This window comes from Rhinoderma darwinii, chromosome 2 (genome assembly GCF_050947455.1).
Source record: "Rhinoderma darwinii isolate aRhiDar2 chromosome 2, aRhiDar2.hap1, whole genome shotgun sequence".
Taxonomy (NCBI): Eukaryota; Metazoa; Chordata; class Amphibia; order Anura; family Rhinodermatidae; genus Rhinoderma; species Rhinoderma darwinii.
In genome coordinates, this window is record NC_134688.1 from 355,346,728 (window position 1) to 355,369,135 (window position 22,408).

At 41.8% G+C, this 22,408-nt stretch overlaps 1 protein-coding gene across 1 annotated transcript in view; it reads right to left on the reverse strand.

Moving 5' to 3' along the window:
- The window catches only part of SLC41A1 (solute carrier family 41 member 1), a 61,591-nt gene that overhangs the window by 13,220 nt on the left and 25,963 nt on the right, over nt 1-22,408 (reverse strand). The window contains exons 3-4 of the mRNA XM_075853805.1: nt 19,008-19,115; nt 5,687-5,758 (exon numbers count right to left, since the gene is read on the reverse strand). Coding sequence (XP_075709920.1) covers nt 5,687-5,758; nt 19,008-19,115 — 180 coding nt within the window. The remainder of the gene's footprint in view (nt 1-5,686; nt 5,759-19,007; nt 19,116-22,408) is intronic.

Here is a 22,408-nt window from a genome sequence, read left to right on the forward strand (position 1 = left end):
TATTTATATAAGTTAATCATGTCCCCCCTTAGTCGTCTTTTTTCAAGGCTAAATAGGTTTAATTCTTTCAATCTTTCCTCATAACTTAAATTCTCCATGCCCCTTATTAGCTTCGTTGCTCTTCTTTGTATTTTTTCCAACTCCAGGGCATCCTTTCTATGAACTGGAGCCCAGAACTGAACTGCATATTCTAGATGAGGCCTCACTAATGCTTTGTAAAGTGGCATTATTACATCCCTGTCCCGCGAGTCCATGCCTCTTTTAATACACGACAATATCCTGCTGGCCTTTGAAGCAGCTGATTGACACTGCATGCTGTTATTGAGTTTATGATTTACAAGTACACCCAGATCCTTCTCAACAAGTGAATCCGCCAGTGTAGCGCCCCCTAGGACATATGATGCATGCAGGTTGTTGGTACCAAGATGCATAACTTTACATTTATCTACATTAAACTTCATTTGCCAAGTGGACGCCCAAACACTTAGTTTGTTTAAATCTGCCTGTAATTCATGAACATCTTCCATAGTCTGAACTATATTACATAGCTTGGTGTCATCTGCAAAAATAGAAATAGTGCTATTAATCCCTTCCTCTATATCATTAATAAATAAGTTGAATAATAGTGGTCCCAGCACTGAACCCTGGGGTACACCACTTATAACCGGGGACCATTCAGAGAAGGAATCATTGACCACAACCCTCTGGATACGGTCCTTGAGCCAATTCTCAATCCAATTACAAACTATATTTTCTAAACCTATAGTCCTTAATTTACCCATTAGGCGTCTATGGGGGACAGTGTCAAATGCCTTTGCAAAGTCCAAAAACACTAAATCCACAGCGGCCCCTCTGTCTAGACTTCTGCTCACCTCTTCATAAAAACAGATTAGGTTAGTTTGACAACTTCTGTCCTTAGTAAAACCGTGCTGGCTGTCACTTATAATGCTATTTATTGTCACATAATCCTGTATATAGTCCCTCAATAGCCCCTCAAACATTTTCCCCACGATGGATGTTAAGCTTACTGGTCTATAATTACCCGGGGAAGACCTAGAGCCCTTTTTGAAAATAGGCACCACATTTGCCCTGCGCCAGTCCCTTGGCACTATACCAGTCACTAGAGATTCTCTGAATATTATGAAAAGGGGGACAGAAATAACTGAACTAAGCTCTTTAAGAATTCTAGGGTGTAACCCATCTGGTCCTGGGGCCTTGTGCACATTTATTTTATTTAATTTAGCTTGGACCATCTCTACATTCATCCAATTCAGTATATCAACTGATATATTAACAGCACTGGCACCGGCTACATCAGCTGCTCTTTCTTCTGTTGTATATACAGAGCTAAAGAACCCATTTAGTAACTCTGCCTTCTCTTGATCCCCTGTGATCAACTCCCCATTACCATTATCTAGGGGTCCTACATGTTCAGACCTTGGCTTTTTTGCATTTATATGCTTGAAGAATTTTTTAGGATTTGTTTTACTATCCTTGGCCACCTGCCTTTCATTTTGTATTTTTGCTAATTTTATTACATTTTTACAGATTTTATTAAGCTCTTTATATTTTACAAAGGCTACAGCTGTACCCTCAGATTTGTATTTTTTAAATGCCCTTTTTTTGTCATGTATTGCCCCTTTCACAGAAGGTGTAAGCCATGTGGGGTTTAATTTGAGTCGTTTATACTTATTACCTGTAGGAATACATTTTGCACTATAATAACTCAAAGTAGATTTGAAAATCTCCCATTTATCATTTGTTCCATTATTTGACATTAGTTCTTCCCAGTCTATATCCTGAATTGCAGCCCTCATCCTGGGGAAATTGGCTTTCTTAAAATTAAATGTTTTTGCCCTCCCAGCCTGCGTTTGTTTTTTACAGTATAGGTAAAATGTAACTATATTATGATCACTGTTACCGAGGTTTTCACGAACATTGACATTCCCAACAAGATCTGCATTATTAGAAATGACCAGATCCAACAGAGCTTCACCTCTAGTCGGGTCTTCCACAAACTGGCCCATAAAATTTTCCTGCAACAGGTTGAGGAAATGTCTCCCCTTTGCAGTTGAAGCCGAACCATGACACCAATTAATATCCCGGAAATTAAAATCTCCCATTATCACTACAGTACCCGCCTGTGCAGCCCGCTCCATCTGTTTATATATCTGACCTTCCATCTCCTCAGTTATATTGGGGGGTCTATAGATTACACCAAAAGTAATTTTTTCAGTGTTTACCTCCCTTTCTAGTTCCACCCACAAGGTTTCAACCTCCTCACAGTCTTGACCCACTATTGTCTCTTTCACACTCGCCTTCATATCACTTCTCACATACAGACATACACCACCACCTTTCCTATTTGTCCTGTCTTTACGAAAAAGTGTAAAACCCTGTAGATTTACAGCCCAGTCATGTGAAGAGTCCAGCCATGTTTCAGCAACACCAACTATATCTATATTTTCTTCCAGTATCAAGGCCTCCAGCTCCCCCATTTTGCTTGCTAGACTTCTGGCATTTGTGAACATACACTTTAACTTGCCTGTCAGTTTTTCACTTTTATTATCAGAAATGTGATTTGACATTAATCGGTCCTTTTTATTTACACTGATGTTTTGTAACGAAAGGATCTCCTTATCTTGTTGTTCAATAGGTGAAGTGCTGGTGACCGGTTCCCTTTAAATACTTAAAAGGAGTTGTACCAGAATCGACAATCACCTATCAACAGGATAGGGGATAATAGTCTGATCACTGGGACCCCCCCTTGATCTCAAGAACAGGGGTCCCAGACCCCCTCTTCAATGACTGATTAGAGTGGTGGTTGAGAATACGTGCTGCCGCTCCATTAAATAAAAAAAAATATCTATGGGAATGACGGACACAGTGACTCAGCGATCAGACAATTATCCCCTATCTTGTGGCTAGGTGACAATTGTCGATTCGGATACAACCTTTAAGGCTATATTTGTCATATTTGCCATAGCAAAATCCTTAGTTGATGTTTTTGTTTTGTTTTTTTAAAAGAATCCACGGCAGAAGTCAGAGGCTGAAATTCAGATTTCTACCACGAATGTTCCAGCAGATCCGTATGCTGATTATCCTGTAATTCAATGAAACCAATTCAGTTTGTGCAGAATCTGCAAAATAACACTGAAATTGAAAATCTGCAGCGTGTTAATTATTCGTTCCAGATTTTTCTGCTGCATGTGAATGGGGGTTACAAAAAAAACATTTACTTGCAATAGGTGACCTTATAAATCAGCAGGAACTTATTGATGATTTTATAAATACCGTACGAACAGCCACAGACCGGCTCCAACATGTACAGATTTACAAACACAAGTATGTTTACCAGTCTTTGGCTACTAAAAAAAAAATACAATAAAAAAAAAAAATCAAACTGTGTGTGATTCTAGTTAACCAAGAAGTGCTGATGTAGAAGTATTTCCATTATACTTTTCTTTCTGGATTTAAGAGGCTCTGTCACCAGATTATTATAAGTGCCCTATCTCCTACCTACTCTGATCGGTGCTGTAATGTAGATAACAGTGGTTTTTATTTTGAAAAACGATAGTTTTTTATCAAGTTTTGAGCAATTTTCGATTTATGCTAATTAGTTTCATAGACAACTGGGCGTTTTTTTTTACCAACTGTAATCGCAGCACAGCGTGATCACGCTGTGCTGTCGTCACATACTCCCACATTAACTTTACTGAAGTGTCTTGAGAGTGAATAGACATTGCCTCCAGCCAGGATGCGATGTCTATTCACACTCCCGACACTTCGGTAAAGTTTCTGTAGGACTTACACATGACAGCGTGATCTCGCGAGATCACGCTGTATTGTCATTCACAGCGTGATCTCCCTTGACGAAGCACCGCCTTCCCCACAGATGTATGGCTTTGTTCACACAGCGTGTATTAGACGTTTAATGCTCCAAAAACGCATCCTTTAAGCTTCCTATTGACAATGGGAAAGCGCATACACAAAGAGTTTTGTTTTTTTACCTGCGCATGTATAAAAAACACGTCTTGTAAAAAAGCAGCGTCCGGTCAATTCTTTGGAACGTAAAACGCGCCCAATTTCCATGGTCAATTGGAGTCCTTATTATGCACCAAAAACGCCTGTATTTTAAAAAAGAGCTTTACAAGAGAGCTAGCGTTGGACACGTTTGCACGCTGTTTTTTGAGAATGTGTGAACAAGGCCTAAGGGATCAAGAAGAAAAACACCTACATACGTTCTGTGCAAACATCTAAGGGCATGGCCAGACGTGGCGGAATTGCTCTGGAATTCCGCTGCAGGACAGTCCGCTGCGGTAATCCGCAGCGGACATATTCTCCATTGGTTTACACGCCTTTTTAGTTCGTGCGGACGTGGCGGAAAACTCCGCTGCGGACCATAGGCTGCAGTGCGGAATTTGGTGTCCGCAGTATACACTGGCTGTTGGACGTGTAGCGGACGTGTAGCGGACTTGTCGCGGAATTTCTCCATGGACTTCAATGGAGATTCAAAATTCTGCAATGAAATACGCAGATGTTGTGTGTTGTGTTGCGTATTGGTTTTTTCGAACAGGATATTTCTTCATTCTGGCTGGACTTCTGTATTTCTAGGTCTATAGCCAGACTGAGGCCCCATGCCCACGAACGTAAAACCGCCCGTAATTACGGCACGGGCAGGCCCATAGAAGTCTATGGGGCTCCCGTAATTACGGGTGACTGTGTGCACCCGTAATTACGGGAGCGTTGCTAGGCGACGTAAGGAGATAGTCACTGGCCAGGGTGCTGAAAGAGTTAAACGATTGGCAGTAACTGTTTCAGCACCCTGGCCAGTGACTACTGATCACAATATAGATCAACGGGTAAAAAAAAAAAAAAACAGAAGTTCATACTTACCCAGAACTCCCTGCTTCTTCCTCCAGTCCGGCCTCCCGGGATGCGTTTCAGTCCAAGTGACTGCTGCAGCCAATCACAGGCTGCAGCGGTCACATGGACTGCCGCATCATCCAGGGAGGTCGGGCTGGAAGTCGAAAGAGGGACGCGTCACCAAGACAACGGCCGGGTAAGTATGAATTTTTTACTTTTACTAGGGAAAGGGCTGTCCCTTCTCTTTATCCTGCACGGATAGAGAGAAGGGAAGTACTCTTCACCTGAATACGCAACGGCTAATCCGCATCAATTGAATGCACATTTTAGGCAAAGCGGAAACAGAATCTGCAATGCAGATAATGTGCGGCATTGATGCGGACAGTGTCTGCAGAAAGACGCCACGTCTGGTCATACCCTAAGACTGTCTGTTTGCAGGATTTTTAGCAAACTGGTTTATTTCCGGCTTGCTTTTATCCTTCAAATCTATGTTTAGGCCTCATGCACACGACCGTAGTAATGTGCACGGCCATGATTTGCGGCTCGGACGGATGCGGAGAGTCACCCGCAAATCGCGGGCTGTGCCCATGGCCGTGTGCATTCATTTTCATAAGACTGGACTGCAAAATATGGCCGTAATAAAACGTCCTATCTTTTCGCGGTCCAGGCTCCTGGGCAATGCATGGACCGTGGAAACCATTGAAATTAATGGGGCAAAAATAAGTTTGTGTGCATGGGGCCTAAGTGTTCCCGCAACTTTACAGGCAATATCTAGTGTATGCCTAATACAATTTAATGTATCAAAAACAGTATATCCTACCTGTATCAGTGCCATATTACCAACAATCATCGTCCACTTCTCTTTGGCAGTTTCCATTTGTCCAATGTTTGCCTAAAACAAAAACACATTTAAGGACAATATAATTTAACCCCTAACAGTCACTTTTAAATTGGAAAAACCCTCCTGAAAATGTCACTTTTCTTATTGCAGATTTTGAATTTAGGTCTCAAGTAAATATAGTTGTCGATTCGGTGTCTCAAGTACATTTTAACCAACCACTTCGTGATGTAATTTCAGCCTCAGAGGCCATGGGCACCTTTGAATTGCGCCAAGATTATCGCTTAAGAGAAGGCAGGAATCGCTGTACAGTGAGCGGACAGACCTGTGCCTTGACGAATTTGTATGAGAATCTTTGGACTAGGACACAGAAAATGCATAATCTAACCGGTAAAACTTTTAATTAATTAAAAAGTCTATTATAAGAGTAAAAATTTTTTTGTATATTTTTTATATATACACACAGACACACACATTTCATGAAAAATAAATAATTCTCTGTTCCAGCGTACAAAACGTTTCTATTTTTTAATTTTATTTACCACAAGTAAAAATACTACAAAAGACATAACATTTAACGTGTAGTATAAAATGTCAGCTTTATTCTATGAGTCGTTATTACGACAATACTAAATCTATATAGTTTGTTATGTTTTACTATTTTTGCGCAAAAACTCTTACAAAATGTTGATTTAAGAGTGCTTTTTTTTTTTGCAGGACGACCTATTTTTCATTGGTACTATTTTGGGGTATATGTAACGATTTGGGTATAGGCCCCTCTGCCTAGGCCATACCCTTCCCACAGACACTGGCAAATGTTTTTATTTTTCTCTTACTGCTTCTGGACAAAAAAAAAAAAAAAGCAGCACGATGCGGTGTGTGAGGTTGAGCAGACAGAAAAAGCATCCCGGGAGGAAGCTTTAGAAGGCTCCGTACACCTTTGTAAGCAATTCTTTTTGTAGTATTACTAAATTAATGTATTTAATGTTTAGAGAACCTTTCACCGGCCCATACATGTGCAGCATGTAACAGGCAGGACTTCCACAAACACCGTCTCACTTGAAATTTTTTTCCCATCTTGCTCCGTTATTTACATTTCGGTGCCTGATATGTAAATAAGCCCCTGAACTGTCAATGGGGCATCCCTAACTAAATGGCAAGGGGGTGTCATGTCTGCGATCTGACACGGTCCAATCAGCTACGGACATTGTCAGGTCGGCTTGCGCTGTGTTCCCTCCCACGAGAACACACACCGGAGCGCTCTCTGCAGAACCACGTACGTGCGTGTGTGTGTGTGTTCTCGCGGGAGGGAACACAGCGCAAGCCGTCCCGACACTGTCCGTAACTGATCGGACAGTGTCAGAGTGAAGACATCACACCCCCCTTGTCACTTACCCCATAGACAGTTCATAGGCTTATTTACATATCGGGCACCAAATATAACGGCACCGAAATGCAAACAGAGGAAAATGTCACTTACACCCACATTAACGTTACCGAAGTGTCTTGAGAGTAGATAGACATCGCTTCCAGCCGGGACGCGATGTCTATTAAACACTCCCGTCGCGTAGGTAACGTTAATGTGGGTCACTCGAGATCACGCTTGCTGTCTTTTACAGCGAGATCTCACGAGCACGTTGTAAATGTGGTGATAAACTGCCGTTTGGGCCCATGGGAGGGCTCAGACGGAAAGGAGCGCTGTGTGTTCTTTGGAGTCCAGATTTTACTGGATTGCTTTTCGGGTGCCATGTCGCATTTGCAAAGCCCCAGAGGTATCAAAGCAATGGAAATCCACCAGAAGTGACCCCATTTTGGAAACTACACCCCTCAAGGAATTCATTTATGGGTGTTGTGACCATTTAGACCCCACAGTTTAAAAAAAAATATATATAAATATATATATATATATATATATATATATATATGTCGTTTTGGCTCAAAATTTCACATTTTCACAAGGAATAAAATACCCCATTTGGTTGCCCAATTTGTCCTGAGTGCAGCAATACCCCATTTGTGGTGATAAACTGCCATTTGGGCTCATGGGAGGGCTCAGAAGGAAAGGACCTCCATTTGGACTACTGGAGCTTTTCTGGTGCTAAGTCATGTATGCAGAAGCCCCTGAGGTACCAGTACAGTTGAAACCCCCGAGAAGGGACCCCATTTAAAAAAAAAAATATAAAAAAATAAAATAAAAAAAAAAAAAAGACACCCCTTAAGGCATTCATCCATTCATCTAGGGGTGTAGTGAGCATTTTGAAACCACTGGTACTGTGCAAAAGATTATGCGCAGCAAATGGTGCAGTCAGATTTGCAAATACATATATATATATATATATATATATATATATATACACATACATACACACACACACACACACATATATACACACACACACACACACACACACACACACACACACACACTACCATTCAAAAAGGTCTGTGGTCACCCAGACAATTTTGTGTTTTCCATGAAAACACACTTATATTTATCAAATGAGTTGCAAAATGACTAGAAAATATAGTCAAGACATTGACAAGGTTAGAAATAATGATTTTTATTTCAAATAATTTTCTCCTTCAAACTTTGCTTTCGTCAAAGAATGCTCCATTTGCAGCAATTACAACATTGCAGACCTTTGGCATTCTAGCTGTTCATTTGCTGAGGTAATCGGGAGAAATTTCACCCCATGCTTCCAGAAGGCCCTGCCACAAGTTGGATTGGCTTGATGGGCACTTCTTGCGTACCATACGTTCAAGCTGCTCCCACAACAGCTATATGGGGTTGAGATCTTGTGACTGCGCTGTCCACTCCATTACAGATAGAATACCAGCTGCCAGCTTCTTCCCTAAATAGTTCTTACATAATTTGGAAGTGTGCTTTGGGTCATTGTCCTGTTGTAGGATGAAATTGGCTCCAATCAAGCTCTGTCCACAGGGTATGGCATGGCGTTGCAAAATGGAGTGATAGCCTTCCTTATTCAAAATCCCTTTTACCTTGTACAAATCTCCCACTTCACCAGCACCAAAGCAACCCCAGACCATCACATTACCGCCACCATGCTTGACAGATGGAGTCAGGCACTCTTCCAGCATCTTTTCAGTTCTGCGTCTCACAAATGTTCTTCTGTGTGATCCAAACACCTCAAACTTCGATTCGTCTGTCCATAACACTTTTTTCCAATCTTCCTCTGTCCAATGTCTGTGCTTTTGCCCATATTAATCTTTTCCTTTTATCAGCCAGTCTCAGATATGGCTTTTTCTTTGCCACTCTGCCCTGAAGGCCAGCATTCTGGAGTTTTGAGGGTAATATTTAATCAAGCTGCCAGTTGAGGACCTGTGAGGCGTCTATTTCTCAAACTAGAGATTCTAATGTACTTGTGTTGTTGCTCAGTTGTGCAGCGGGGCCTCCCACTGCTCTTTCTACTCTGGTTAGAGCCTGTTTGTGCTGTCCTCTGAAGGGAGTAGTACACACCGTTGTAGGAAATATTCAGTTTCTTGGCAATTTCTTGCATGGAATAGCCTTCATGTCCAAGAACTAGAATAGACTATGGAGTTTCACATGAAAGCTCTCTTTTTCTAGCCATTTTGAGAGTTTAATCGAACCCACAAATGTAATGCTCCAGATTCTCAACTAGCTCAAAGGAAGGTCAGTTTTATAGCTCCTCTAAACAGCAAAACTGTTTACAGCGGTGCTAACATAATTGCACAAGGGTTTTCAAGTGTTTTCTAATCATCCATTAGTCTTCTAACACAGTTAGCAAACACAATGTACCATTAGAACACTGGAGTGATGGTTGCTGGAAATGGGCCTCTATACACCTATGTAGATATTGCATTAAAAACCAGACGTTTGCAGCTAGAATAGTCATTTAGCACATTAACAATGTATAGAGTGTATTTCTGATTAATTTAATGTTTTCATTGAAAAAAAACTGCTTTTCCTGAAAAAATAAGGAAATTTCTGAGTGACCCTAAACTTTTGAACGGTAGTGTATATTTGTTGTTTTTATAGAACGAGTGGACTTCCATGACACTAAACCTAACTAGGGCAAGTGTTCCGAACACTAAGCCTACCTAGATTATTCAGAGCTTTCCTGACGCTAAACCTAACTACGGTGACGGGTGCCTGACACTAAACCTATCTAGATTACTCCGAGCTTTCCTGGCGCTAACAACTGATTTTATGTGAACTTCCCTGACGCTAAACCTAACTACAGTGGATGGATCCCTAACGCTAAACCTAACTACGGTGACCGATTCCTGACGCTAAACCTAACTGACGGATTCCGGATGCTAAATTCCCTGACGCTATACCCGACGGTTCCCTGACACTAACTAACCCGAATATTAAACTATCTTCTGACTTTCTAAACTTTATAAAAAAAAAATATAACCAAAGAAAAAAAAAAAAAGAAATAATCCTCAGGGACCAGGGAAATGTGGCCCTGAAGACTCAAAAATGGTCAGTGATAGAGATCACGGACCAAAAACGTGGGTGACAAGGGGAACACAAGGACAGGAGTGGGAAGTGGAAACAAGTTGGTAAAAGGAAAAAAATAAATGATATATTTGTTATTTTTTATCTGCTCTGACTGTCCACATCCGCTCTCTTCGACTAACTACCTCCAACAGAGAGCGGGTTCAGCAGGATCTGAGGTCCTAGCAGGAAATTACATATGCGATCGCTGCTATTGGTCGGTCGTCACTAACCAATAGCAGCGATTGCGAAGGCGGGACCACTACGATTGGTCCCTGCACACTGAGCGGTGATAGCCTGCTGTCGGAAACAGCAGGCATCACAGCTTGATGAAACGCCGGGGGAAAATGGAGATGCATTTTCCCCTGGACGTACTATTCCGGCGCTGAGCGAGAACGATGCACTTAGCCCAACGGAATAGCACGTCGCTGAGCGCGAAGGGGTTAAGGACACAGCCTACTTTGGGTGTCAGGAGAAAGGAGGGGATTGAATGTTCGAACTTCAAACCTCCTACACTGAGTGTCGCCATTTTTTGAGCGAATACACAGTGTAGTAGGCTTAGATACAGTGGTAATCACACAGTAAAACACGAACAAACACAGACATAACTTACCTGCACCTGCCGCTCCCTCTGGTCCGCCCTCTCCTAGTGCTTGCTTCAGAACACATGTCCGGAAGCCGCGACCGGAAGTAGTAATCTTACTGTCCGGCCGCGGCTTCCGGTCCACAAGAAAATGGTGCCGGATGTCGCTCGGCCGAAGACCTTCCATTTGGACTGTGTGGGAGACGGCGTACACCATAGTTCGTATTCTCTATGGGGATGTAAGTGCCGTATTCCATGTCTGTATCCGTCGTTAAATCGACACATACAGAGATGAAAAAAAAAATTGGCAGCCCCCATAGAGACGAAAAAGTTAGAAGAAAAAAAATAAAATAAAATTAAAAAAAAGTAAAAACAAACAAACAAAAATTGTAATAAAACACTAACAGCAAATTGATATAAAAACATTTTTCGCAACTCTTTTTCTTTAAAAAAAAATACAAAAATCGCGGTCGAAACTAAAGCCTTTGGGGTAGCAGCTCCCTCTACACTCACACTGCCAGAGCTGTGCTCAGGCTAAACTAAGGTCCTTTCCCTGCAGCCCGATCACAGCTCAGGATAAACTATTAAGTGGTTAAGGCCACCAAATGACGCTTGGATGCAGAAGATACAAGCAAGTTATTTAAAGCAGAAAATGGACAAATGAAGGATATTAGCCTTCACTGTGATACCACCAAAACCGTATACATGCAGCCCTCTGACATTCATAGCCCTAAGTCACACCAAGCTCTATCAACGATGGAAATACAAAATGATCACTATTGTGATCGGACTGCTGGAGGGGCAAAACCTTGAGATGTGGAAGGCCAAGCTGGCAAATTGCTGTTTGCAGTATGGATCTGGGCTTGCAGAGCATTGTTGCCCACTCCTAGACCTAGCTAAGATTTTGTTCAGGCCTGGCAGCATAGGACAAACACTGTAGGTCTACATGTACCTGGAAATAACAAAAGAACTTGGGTAGGCAAGGCTTGCCAGAACAGAAGTAAATGGTTTTGTGGAATCAAAATCTTTATTAAAACAAATAGCAGGCTACCTGGGATTATGAAATTATAATTTACCATGCTGTGCTGTAATTATTTGAACTTTTAAAAGTACAATGTAACCTGGAGGCTTTTTGTTGACAGGGTGACCTGGTCACTCTTTGTACCCTAATGCCACATCAAAACCCCTGCCAAACGGTAAACATTACATTGCAGTGTGGACAGATCTTCACTAAATGTCATTATTAAACAGCTGGAGATGTCCAATTAACCTGGTTTTAATCAAAGCCTTCAGTCTCTTGGTAAAATTCAAGAAATTAGGTTGTGTTGTGGTTGCAGTTCGAACATGCAAAGGGCATACCATGTTAATAAGCCTTCACTTTTGAAGATGCCCTTAGGTTGCATCTACATATAAACATCTGTCTATTTCAGTGAGATCTTCTGGCAATCCTAATGTCTGCGAACACCTTAAGGAGTTAAAGGCCATGTAAACCTTTGAAAGTGTTTGTTTTTTTTTATATGATTTAGTCCGTGCGTTTGGTGCAACTTTCAAAAATGAGATACAGCTGCTTTATATCTTGCATACAGAGCAGCTATAGCGTACCCATCAGATACACAGGACTGACTAGTTCAGTCACAGCGGGACCTGTGTGTTTGACACACAGGATCCACTGGTTATAAAATCATATCCAAGTTCCTAACTTAGATCTAATATATTACAGGTAGATCCTGCGTGTCAAACACGCAGGACCTGCTGACACTGAAGCCATGAGTCCAGCGGACCTGATTATCTTAACCCACGATACTGAGCAGCTGTATCTCCTGAAATGCAAATAATTTTTAATGAAAACAAAAATTTGAAAAAGTTGCAAACACACCGACAGTGATTATTTTTTTTTTTTTTAAATAAAATGTCTACGGTTTACGTTGCCTTTAAAGGGAATGTGTTGCCAGCAAAACATGTTTTTTTTTTTTTAATTAAACATTTAGTGTGTAGGTGTTTAAACATTGTTCAAATTTTTTTTACTTTTTTTACGAGTCAGGAAATATTATAAATTAGATTCTAATTTATAATATTTCCCATTGCTGGTCACTAGATGGAGCTATTCGACAAAATTGCAGCATTGCATGTGGTAAAGCAACCACATTGCTTTTTGCTGAAAAATTGGGTAAAAAGCACTCGCTCTAGTGAGCTCTGAGAATCCCCCCCCTCCTTTATCCTGGCTAGTGCCGGGATAAACGAGGGGTTTGAACGGTCTAACCTCCTACACTGTGTGTCGCCATTTTTTGAGCTAACACAGTGTAGTAGGTTTACATACAGTAGTAAACACACACAAACACGAACATACATAGAAATCTCTTACCTGCTCCTGCCGCCGCGGCTCCCTCCGGCCCGTCCGCTCCGTCTGCTGCCGCTGGTCCAAGTGCACAACTCCGGAAGCCGCGACCGGAAGTAGTAATCTTACTGTCCGGCCGCGACTTCCGGTCCACAGGAAAATGGCGCCGGACGGCGCGCATTTCAAATTGGACTGTGTGGGAGCGGCGCATGCGCAGTTCCCACACAGACGGCGTACACAGAAGTGGATGGGACGGGACCCGTTCGCAGTCCCTATGGGACTGTGGCTGCCGTATTCCATGTCTGTATGTGTTGTTAATCGACACATACAGAAATGGAAAAAAAAAATGGCAGCCCCCATAGGGAAGAAAAAGTGTAAAAATAAGAAAAAGTAACACACAAATTAAGCCACACGTTTTTAATAAAGCACTAACATCTTTAACATATTTAAAAAAAAATTGTGGTGACACTGTTCCTTTAAGCCTTCCATGTAATGTATAGATGACATAGGCTCTCTAATAGCTATAACCACGAACGGCTCTCCCTTTTTAGAGCATAGGTCCTGTACATGGGACAGCCCTCTGTTGCATTCATGGGGCCACCAGCCCCTAGGAGTTTACTTTTCTAGGACTCTGCTGGTGCCACCAATACAACTCCACTCTTTCCACTGAAGTACAAGTCTCTCCAAACCTCAATAATGCCTCTTGGTCAATTTGCCTGTAAAAGTTACATTTTTCAAAACAGATTCCTAGATCAGATTAATTCGCCATTTCAAGTCAGCACGATTCTGGATCTGCCTGGAATTGTGAAATCGTTACAGGCCCCATCCCCATCGCAGGAGAGAAAAAAAACATAAACCGCTTTATTAACAAGCAGGCACGCTGCACAGCGCATCTACAGCAGTGAATGCCGACAATGAACATGAGCAGCAGTGAGGAGAACTGGGCTTTGCCGACAGGCTCTATTCACACGACAGGGTCCGAATGTCAGCAGATAAAAACTGCCGTTTTGGTCAGTTTCTCTGCCGTTTTGCATTCGTTCCGTTTCCTGTGTTTGTTTTTAAACGGCCGATTTTGACCCATTTTTTTTCCCCGTCCGTTTTTAAAACGGATTTCTTTCAACTGTAAAAATTTTTGCCACACACACTTCTCTGTAGATACGGCTACAGCCCCCCTTGTACGCGTTGCCACACAGCCCCCCCCCTACCTTTCTATAGATAGCGCCACCGTTCCAGGAGAAGTCCCTGACTTCAAATGCCAATATATGGACAGTGAAGTCAGGCACTCCTCCTGGAGCAGAAACACCGGCCACAGCGCCAGGGATCCCGCTTCAAAAGTCCCGGACGTCACTGTGTCCATATATGGACAGTGAAGTGACGGACTTCTCCATGAGAGGAATCCACAATCCCCAGCCACAGCGTTGCCGAAGCTGTGGCCGGGGATTGGGGCTTCCGCTCCTACAGGGAGCAAAAAAAAAATACCCTCCTCCTCACATGCACTTAGCACTGTGAGGAGGAGAGCGCGAGCGAAGGAAGACACGGCCGTCACTCGGAACACATTCGAGTGATGGAGGTACCCGGCCCCATAGGCTATGGGAGCCAGGCGGCCGGGAGAACAGCCGAAAATAGGGCATGTCTCATTTTTTGACTCTGACGACTGGTTTTTGAACGGCCGGCAAACCCTGTCGTGTGAATAGGGCTTTATACGGATTACAGAGATTGTTGGTTTTATACGGTGTCCTGTTCTCCCAGGCAGCCTCTTAAAAAGGATCGGTCACTAGTTTAATTATGCCATCTTGGCTTATCTAATAGGCGCTGTCCCACTGATGCAAGTGAAAATGGTGTGCCAAAAAGTTTTATTTTAAAAGTTTTGAGCTTTCTAAATATGAGCTTTCTAAATATGCAAATGGGGCTATACTAGACAAGTGGGTGCCAACACCAGCGATCCTCCTGAGTTGGACCTACCTCACAGCCTCTGATGCTGTCCTATCAGCATGAAGCTGCTTCACACAGTGTGAGAGACTGAGGCTGGAGGGAAGGGTGATCACTTCAAATAACCATATCCCCGGATGTGTACCACATAGAACAGTGGTTCTGGTGGTATATGAAAGTTGCCACCAGGATCGCAGTTCTAACTGTGAAACAACCAGAGATATCGCAAGTTGAAAACAGTCGGGAATGGAAGCTGTATACTATATGATCATGCGGTGTTGCTGGGCAGGGAAAGGGGGGGGGGGGAGCTGACAATTGGACAGTGACAGCATCATACAGAAAACATTAAACCGCCCAGAGTTAAAAGAAAGAGTCACCTCCTATTTGATGTGTATAGCCAAAATTAGCATATTTAGAAAAATGCTCATAACCAATTTTTTTACCCCAAAAAACATTTGCACTGTAGTTATTAGCATCATTGTGCCTATTAGATTAGTTAGGCATTAATGAAGTAGTGACAGATCCGCTTTAGCCCATTCAGTCCCAGCTGCATTCCAAGGCTTAAAGAGGCTTTGTCATCAGATTATAAGTGCCTATATCTCCTACATAGCGTGATCGGTGCTGTAATGTAGATAAGTGGTTTTTATTTTGAAAAAGGATCATTTTTGAGCAAGTTATGAGCAATTTTAGATTTATGCTAATTCATGTCTTAATGACCAACTGGGCGTGCTTCTACTTTTGACCAAGTGGGCGTTGTAAGGAGAAGCGTATGACGCTGACCAAAGTAGAAACACGCCCAGTTGGTCATTAAGAAACTAATTAGCATAAATCTAATATTGCTCATAACTTGCTCAAAAATGATACTCTCAAAATAAAAACCACTGCTGTTATCTACATTACAGCGCCGATCAGATTATGTAGGAGATGGGCATTTATAATCTGGTGACAGAGCCTCTTTAAGAAGCTATAGGGTGGATGGTAACTAAAGTGGTTTATGATATCTTCTGTTATGATAACGCTGTAGCAGAGAGCAGTGTCAGTGGAGGAGCCTCGGTGCTGGTGATCTACAATGCAGCGGGGGTTTACCATTTCTGTGTAGTACTGCTGGTAATATATCTATTAAAAACAGTTTGTGTCTAAGAGACTTGCCACAGAAGTTATGTCCAAAGAGTAGTTTAAAGTTAACCCCAAAGTCTGCATATGATTTATGTCACAAAAGCGCCCAAAAGTCAAAATGTTCAACTTTTGCCCTTTGTGCCACCCTCGACACTTATAGAAAGGGGCGTGACCTCTGGGAAAGAGCGTGACCCCCCGCAGCCCAACAAGTTTATTATAAATTTACGCCGGGCTAATTGTAAGATAAGGACACGTTAAGCGTGTACGTCTGGAGCTTTCCTGGCATACATGCTAACCGTAGGGAAAAGGTGATTTGAACTTGTGTATTTCACCTCTGGTCTCACTGTTCTCATGCCACACACACACACACACACACACACACACACACACACATATACATTCATACATACATACCATACACACACACACACTACCGTTCAAAAGTTTGGGGTCACCCGACAATTGTTTTCCATGAAAACACACTTCTATTTATCAAATGACTAGAAAATATAGTCAAGATATTGGCAAGGTTAGAAATAATGATTTTTATTTGAAATAATTTTCTCCTTCAAACTTTGCTTTCGTCAAAGAATGCTCCATTTGCAGCAATTACAGCATTGCAGGCCTTTGGCATTCTAGCTGTTAATTTGCTGAGGTAAATCGGGAGAAATTTCACCCCATGCTTCCAGAAGGCCCTCCCACATGTTGGATTGGCTTGATGGGCACTTCTTGCGTACCATACGGTCAAGCTGCTCCCACAACAGCTCTATGGGGTTGAGATCTGGTGACTGCGCTGGCCACTCCATTACAGATAGAATACCAGCTGCCGGCTTCTTCCCTAAATAGTTCTTGCATAATTTCGAGGTGTGCTTTGGGTCATTGTCCTGTTGTAGGATGAAATTGGCTCCAATCAAGCGCTGTCCACAGGGTATGGCATGGCGTTGCAAAATGGAGTGATAGCCTTCCTTATTCAAAATCCCTTTTACCTTGTACAAATCTCCCACTTTACCAGCACAAAAGCAACCCCAGACCGTCACATTACCTCCACCATCCTTGACAGATGGCGTCAGGCACTCTTCCAGCATCTTTTCAGTTGTTCTGCTTCTCACAAATGTTCTTCTGTGTGATCCAAACAACTCAAACTTCGATTCGTCTGTCCATAACACTTTTTTCCAATCTTCCTCTGTCCAATGTCTGTGTACTTTTGCCCATATTAATCTTTTCCTTTTATTAGCCAGTCTCAGATATGGCATTTTCTTTGCCACTCTGCCCTGAAGGCCAGCATCCCGGAGTCGCCTCTTCACTGTAGACGTTGACACTGGCGTTTTGCAGGTACTATTTAATGAAGCTGCCAGTTGAGGACCGGTAAGGCGTCTATTTCTCAAACTAGAGACTCTAATGTACTTGTCTTGTTGCTCAGTTGTGCAGCGGAGCCTCCCACTGCTCTTTCTACTCTGGTTAGAGCCTGTTTGTGCTGTCCTCTGAAGGGAGTAGTACACACCGTTGTAGGAAATATTCAGTTTCTTGGCAATTTCTTGCATGGAATAGCCTTCATGTCCAAGAACTAGAATAGACTATCGCGTTTCACATGAAAGCTCTCTTTTTCTAGCCATTTTGAGAGTTTAAATCGAACCCACAAATGTAATGCTCCAGATTCTCAACTAGCTCATAGGAAGGTCAGTTTTATAGCTCCTCTAAACAGCAAAACTGTTTACAGCGGTGCTAACATAATTGAACAAGGGTTTTCAAGTGTTTTCTAATCATCCATTAGCCTTCTAACACAGTTAGCAAACACAATGTACCATTCGAACACTGGAGTGATGGTTGCTGGAAATGGGCCTCTATACACCTATGTAGATATTGCATTAAAAACCAGACGTTTGCAGCTAGAATAGTCATTTAGCACATTAACAATGTATAGACTATTTTTGATTAATTTAATGTTATCTTCATTGAAAAAAAAAACTGCTTTTCTTTCAAAAATAATGAAATTTCTAAGTGACCCTAAACTTTTGAACGGTAGTGTATATATACACACTATAATATATATATATATATATATATATATATGTGTGTGTATATATATATGTGTGTATATACGTACGCACTACACACACACTACATTGTCTACTAGCAATGTACTATATATGCCCAGACTTGGTGGGATTTTTTTTTTTTCCCAGTTTATTTAACAAAAGAAAATATAGAGATTCAAATCGAAAATGGTCCACTGTGTTGAGAAAAGAAAAAAAAAAAGTAGAATTTATTTTGTCAAAGTCATCCAGCCCTACTACAAGAGTTACCAACCTGGTTGGCAAACAGGATTCCTGCACTATATGGGAAACAGATGTGGTCACCCATATTACGTGGGGTTCAATAGGCAGGCAATCGAAGCTTATAGGGTACAGGCAGAGTCAGGAGCGCTAATATATAAATACCTTCTACTCTCTACCTGATACATGGTGTTATAATCCAACCCTACCTAAGACCTATGGGTCTATGCAACTAGGTAACATTAAGGCATTCGGATTTGATATTAGAATAGCCTCTCAATCCAGATATTATTTTGTGTTGTATGCAAGCACTATCTGGACAATAGCAAAGCACTGACTGCAGCAGCTCGGTTTCCAGGTGGCTGGCATTTTTTCCTTCCATCTCAAGGTGAAAGACAATGCACCAGTGCTACATGATTGACTGGCAGAAGGAAAGCACAGATACTTCAACATCCACATTGTACTGCAGCATTAGAAGAGCCCAAAATCTGAAGAAATGTGTATTAGGAGCTTTTAGATACTATGCCAGGTGAAAGCACTGGCTATTTTTACTGAATGCGTTCAGGAAGCTACAGAATACTCACCGCAGTTGAGAGGCGAGATGCCAGAGTCATTTCAAGATTCCCCTTAAGGCCTAGCAGAGCCGGCACCAAGATGAATACTTCTGTAATGTTGGTAAAGACGTCCCAGTGCTGAAAGTACAGGCAAGAGCAAAACGTCAATTTAAAAACGGATTTGTGTTGAGTTACTATGTTCTGTTACTGCTATCGCAACACTTTATCGTAGGGATGTTAATTATTAAAGGGGTTTTCCCATAAAGCTATTTGCCCTTAATAAAACCCAATTTTAAAAATAAAGTTACTTTCGAATATACTTTAAAGAGGCTCTGTCACCAGATTATAAGTGCCCCATCTCCTACATAATGTGATCGGAGCTGTAATGTAGATAAGTGGTTTTTATTTTGGAAAACGATCATTTTTCAAAATAAAAACCACTGTTATCTACATTACAGCACTGATCACATTATGTAGGAGATAGGGCACTTATGTGGTGACAGAGCCTCTTTACAATTAAAAAAACCTGGCCATTTCTGAGTAAGGGCCTGTTCACATCACCGTTCATTTCCGTTCCGGGGATCCGTCGGAGGTTTCCGTCGGGTGAACCCAGCAATGGAAAGTGAAATTGACAGCACAGCTTCCGTTACAGTCACCATTGATCTCAATGGTGACGGAAACATCGCTAATGGAGATCAATGGTGACTGAAACGGAAGTTGTGCTTTCACTTCCACTTTCTGTTGCGGGGTTCACCCGACGGAAACCTCAGACAGAACCCCGGAACGGAAATGAACAGTGATGTGAAAAGGCCCTTACAAACCTACTTCTCTCCCATGACCCCATTACCAGAAGTTGTGTGAAGTTGTGTGTCTACCAAACATTCGTCCTGCCAAAGATGGTACATGGCCAAGTATGTGCAGTTTCTCCATCTCCTTTTCTTCTCTGAGCAGCACTTTCCCATGCTCCACCTATACTCAGACTGCAGTTTTAAGACTATTCATGGAGATGCCCTCCAAAAGGGGTGTTTTACACTGGTCGATTATATGGCAGACTAGCGTTCATAGAACATCCGTTGCCAATAATTGCCATGTGTAAAAAGGGGAACGATCAGCAGATGAACGCGTAAACGCTCGATCTGCTGGCCATATAGTTTTAAAAAAAGTGAAATGTTGTCAGCAGGGGAGACGTATTGCCGACAGGATAATAATGTATGGGGACAAGCGAGCGGAGACATTGCTCCGTGTGACAGGAGCAAACAAGTGCCGATCAACGATTCCTAGTTAATCGGCGCTCGCTTCACCGGCCAAATATCGGCCGGTGTTAAAGGCCCTTTAAATTGTTATGTTATTGAAACAAATGTGTATTGACATATTGCATAATTAGTATCACTTATAGAACTCAGTATCGTGAAGTATCTATATAAACAGAATATAGAAATAGTGAAAATATTTATTAAATATATGTAAAGTGAAAAATAAATGATAATAACAAATAAAGTGAATGTATAAATATAAAAAGTTATATAGAGGACCCACATAAAAAAAAATCTATAATATATATATATATATATATATATATAACCACAAAAGTGTATCTGTGAGAAAATATTTTGTAAATATATACTGAAGAAATTTGTAAAATCACAGAGAAACCAATGTGGTGTCTATATAAATAGTGTGGAAAAAACAAAAAAAAATAAAAACATGAATTAGATAAAGAGGAAACAGATAAGGCAAAATGACATAAACCGTCAATGGTAAATATTATTCTTCATGGACGTGGATAGTTATTCATATCACAACATTCGTAGCTTATTATTCTCCGGATTATATAGGATCAGAGATAATCTATAATAAAAGGGAGGCAATTAGACAAGCATAAAAAACTTAGGGGTTTGAAGATCTGGTGACAGAGCCTCTATCTCGTATTGCAGCAGATCGGCGCTACAATGTAGATTACAGTAACTTTTTTTTTTTTCAAAAACGAGCATTTTTGGCCAAGTTGAGCATTTTTATATTTATGCAAATGAGCCTTTCTTAAAGGGAACCTGTCAGCATTTCACCTATTGAACTTTACTTCTCCCTCACTGGCCGCTGCTATAAAAAGTTCATTGCCGTTATTCCCGCTCCTAAACTCCTCTTCCGACTGTAAATATCGGTCTGCAAACGTTTTGCGCCTTTTATCGTAATTATGCGGTGTCCCTTTGTGCGCACACACCAAAAGAGGACATCAATGCACAAGCGCAGGATTGTGTGTGCTGGGGGAAGGCGAGGAGCTGTCAATCAAAAGTAAGGAGGCAAAGTAAACTTGGAAAGACTTGAGGAATGAAGATATGACTCTTTCCAAACAAAAATTTGACTCTTTTCAAATGAAGATCTGACTCTTTTCTGCTTATTAGCATATGATGTGGGAACACAACCGCTAAATACTAAAGCTACAGAGCCGACTAAGAAGATAATTATAGGTTATATTGAAATGATTTTTCACCCACTACCACCAGGTATAGTCGGTTTAATAGGTGAAATGCTGGTGACAGGTTCCCTTTAAGTACAAGTGGGCGTTTTTACTTGTTTTACTAGCTGGGCGTTGTGAATAGAAGTGTATGATGCTGATGAATCAGCATCATCCACTTCTCTTCGTTAACACCCACCATTTTTTTTTAACAGTTATTCCTCCGGATTCAGCTGTCCAATTCTATATCCCAACACTTCATGGGTTTTTTTCCTTACCTCGTAGCAGTGTTTGACCCCGGGGGGGGGGGGGGGGAGTGGTCTGGCTTCCCTTAGACTCGCGCGTCTGCATCTGGGTGGGCGTGTCTCTGCGGCGTCAGTCGCCGTTGATCCACGCCCCCCTGACGACGTGCGGTCGGGGAATTACGGCGGATCCTCTCATCCCTGGCACATGACGCCAACAACTACAAACTTTCTGCTTCACGTGACTTACTTTCCTCGGATATGATTGGACAGCTGTTTATTTAGAGGGGAGGCCCCTGCTGGAGACGCCACCCCCGGACGAAGGCATTCCGCGAAACGCGCATCGGGACTGACATTCTCTCCTTGCAGAGGGCTATTATGGGTATGGTATGTTATGTTTCTTGTTTCCAACATGCTACTCCGTCTAAACCATCTTTACCATCACTGACTATATTGGATTGTCAGTTTGATATTCTATGTCGGTCTCCAGCACCATGCTGTTTGATGCTGTGCTTGAGCATTTTTTCAGTCCTTTAGGATAGATCTCATTTTTTCTGTGCACATAGTGTATTTTGCATGCCATCATCCACACAGATGCTGTAATCATTTTACTAGATAGATTGATTGCTCTAGTTGTACATCAATATATTACCCATGGTATTGTTACATATATGTCCTCTGCAATTGACAGACGTTTTTATTCATGCTCAGCATGACTCATCTTTTAATGTTGTTAT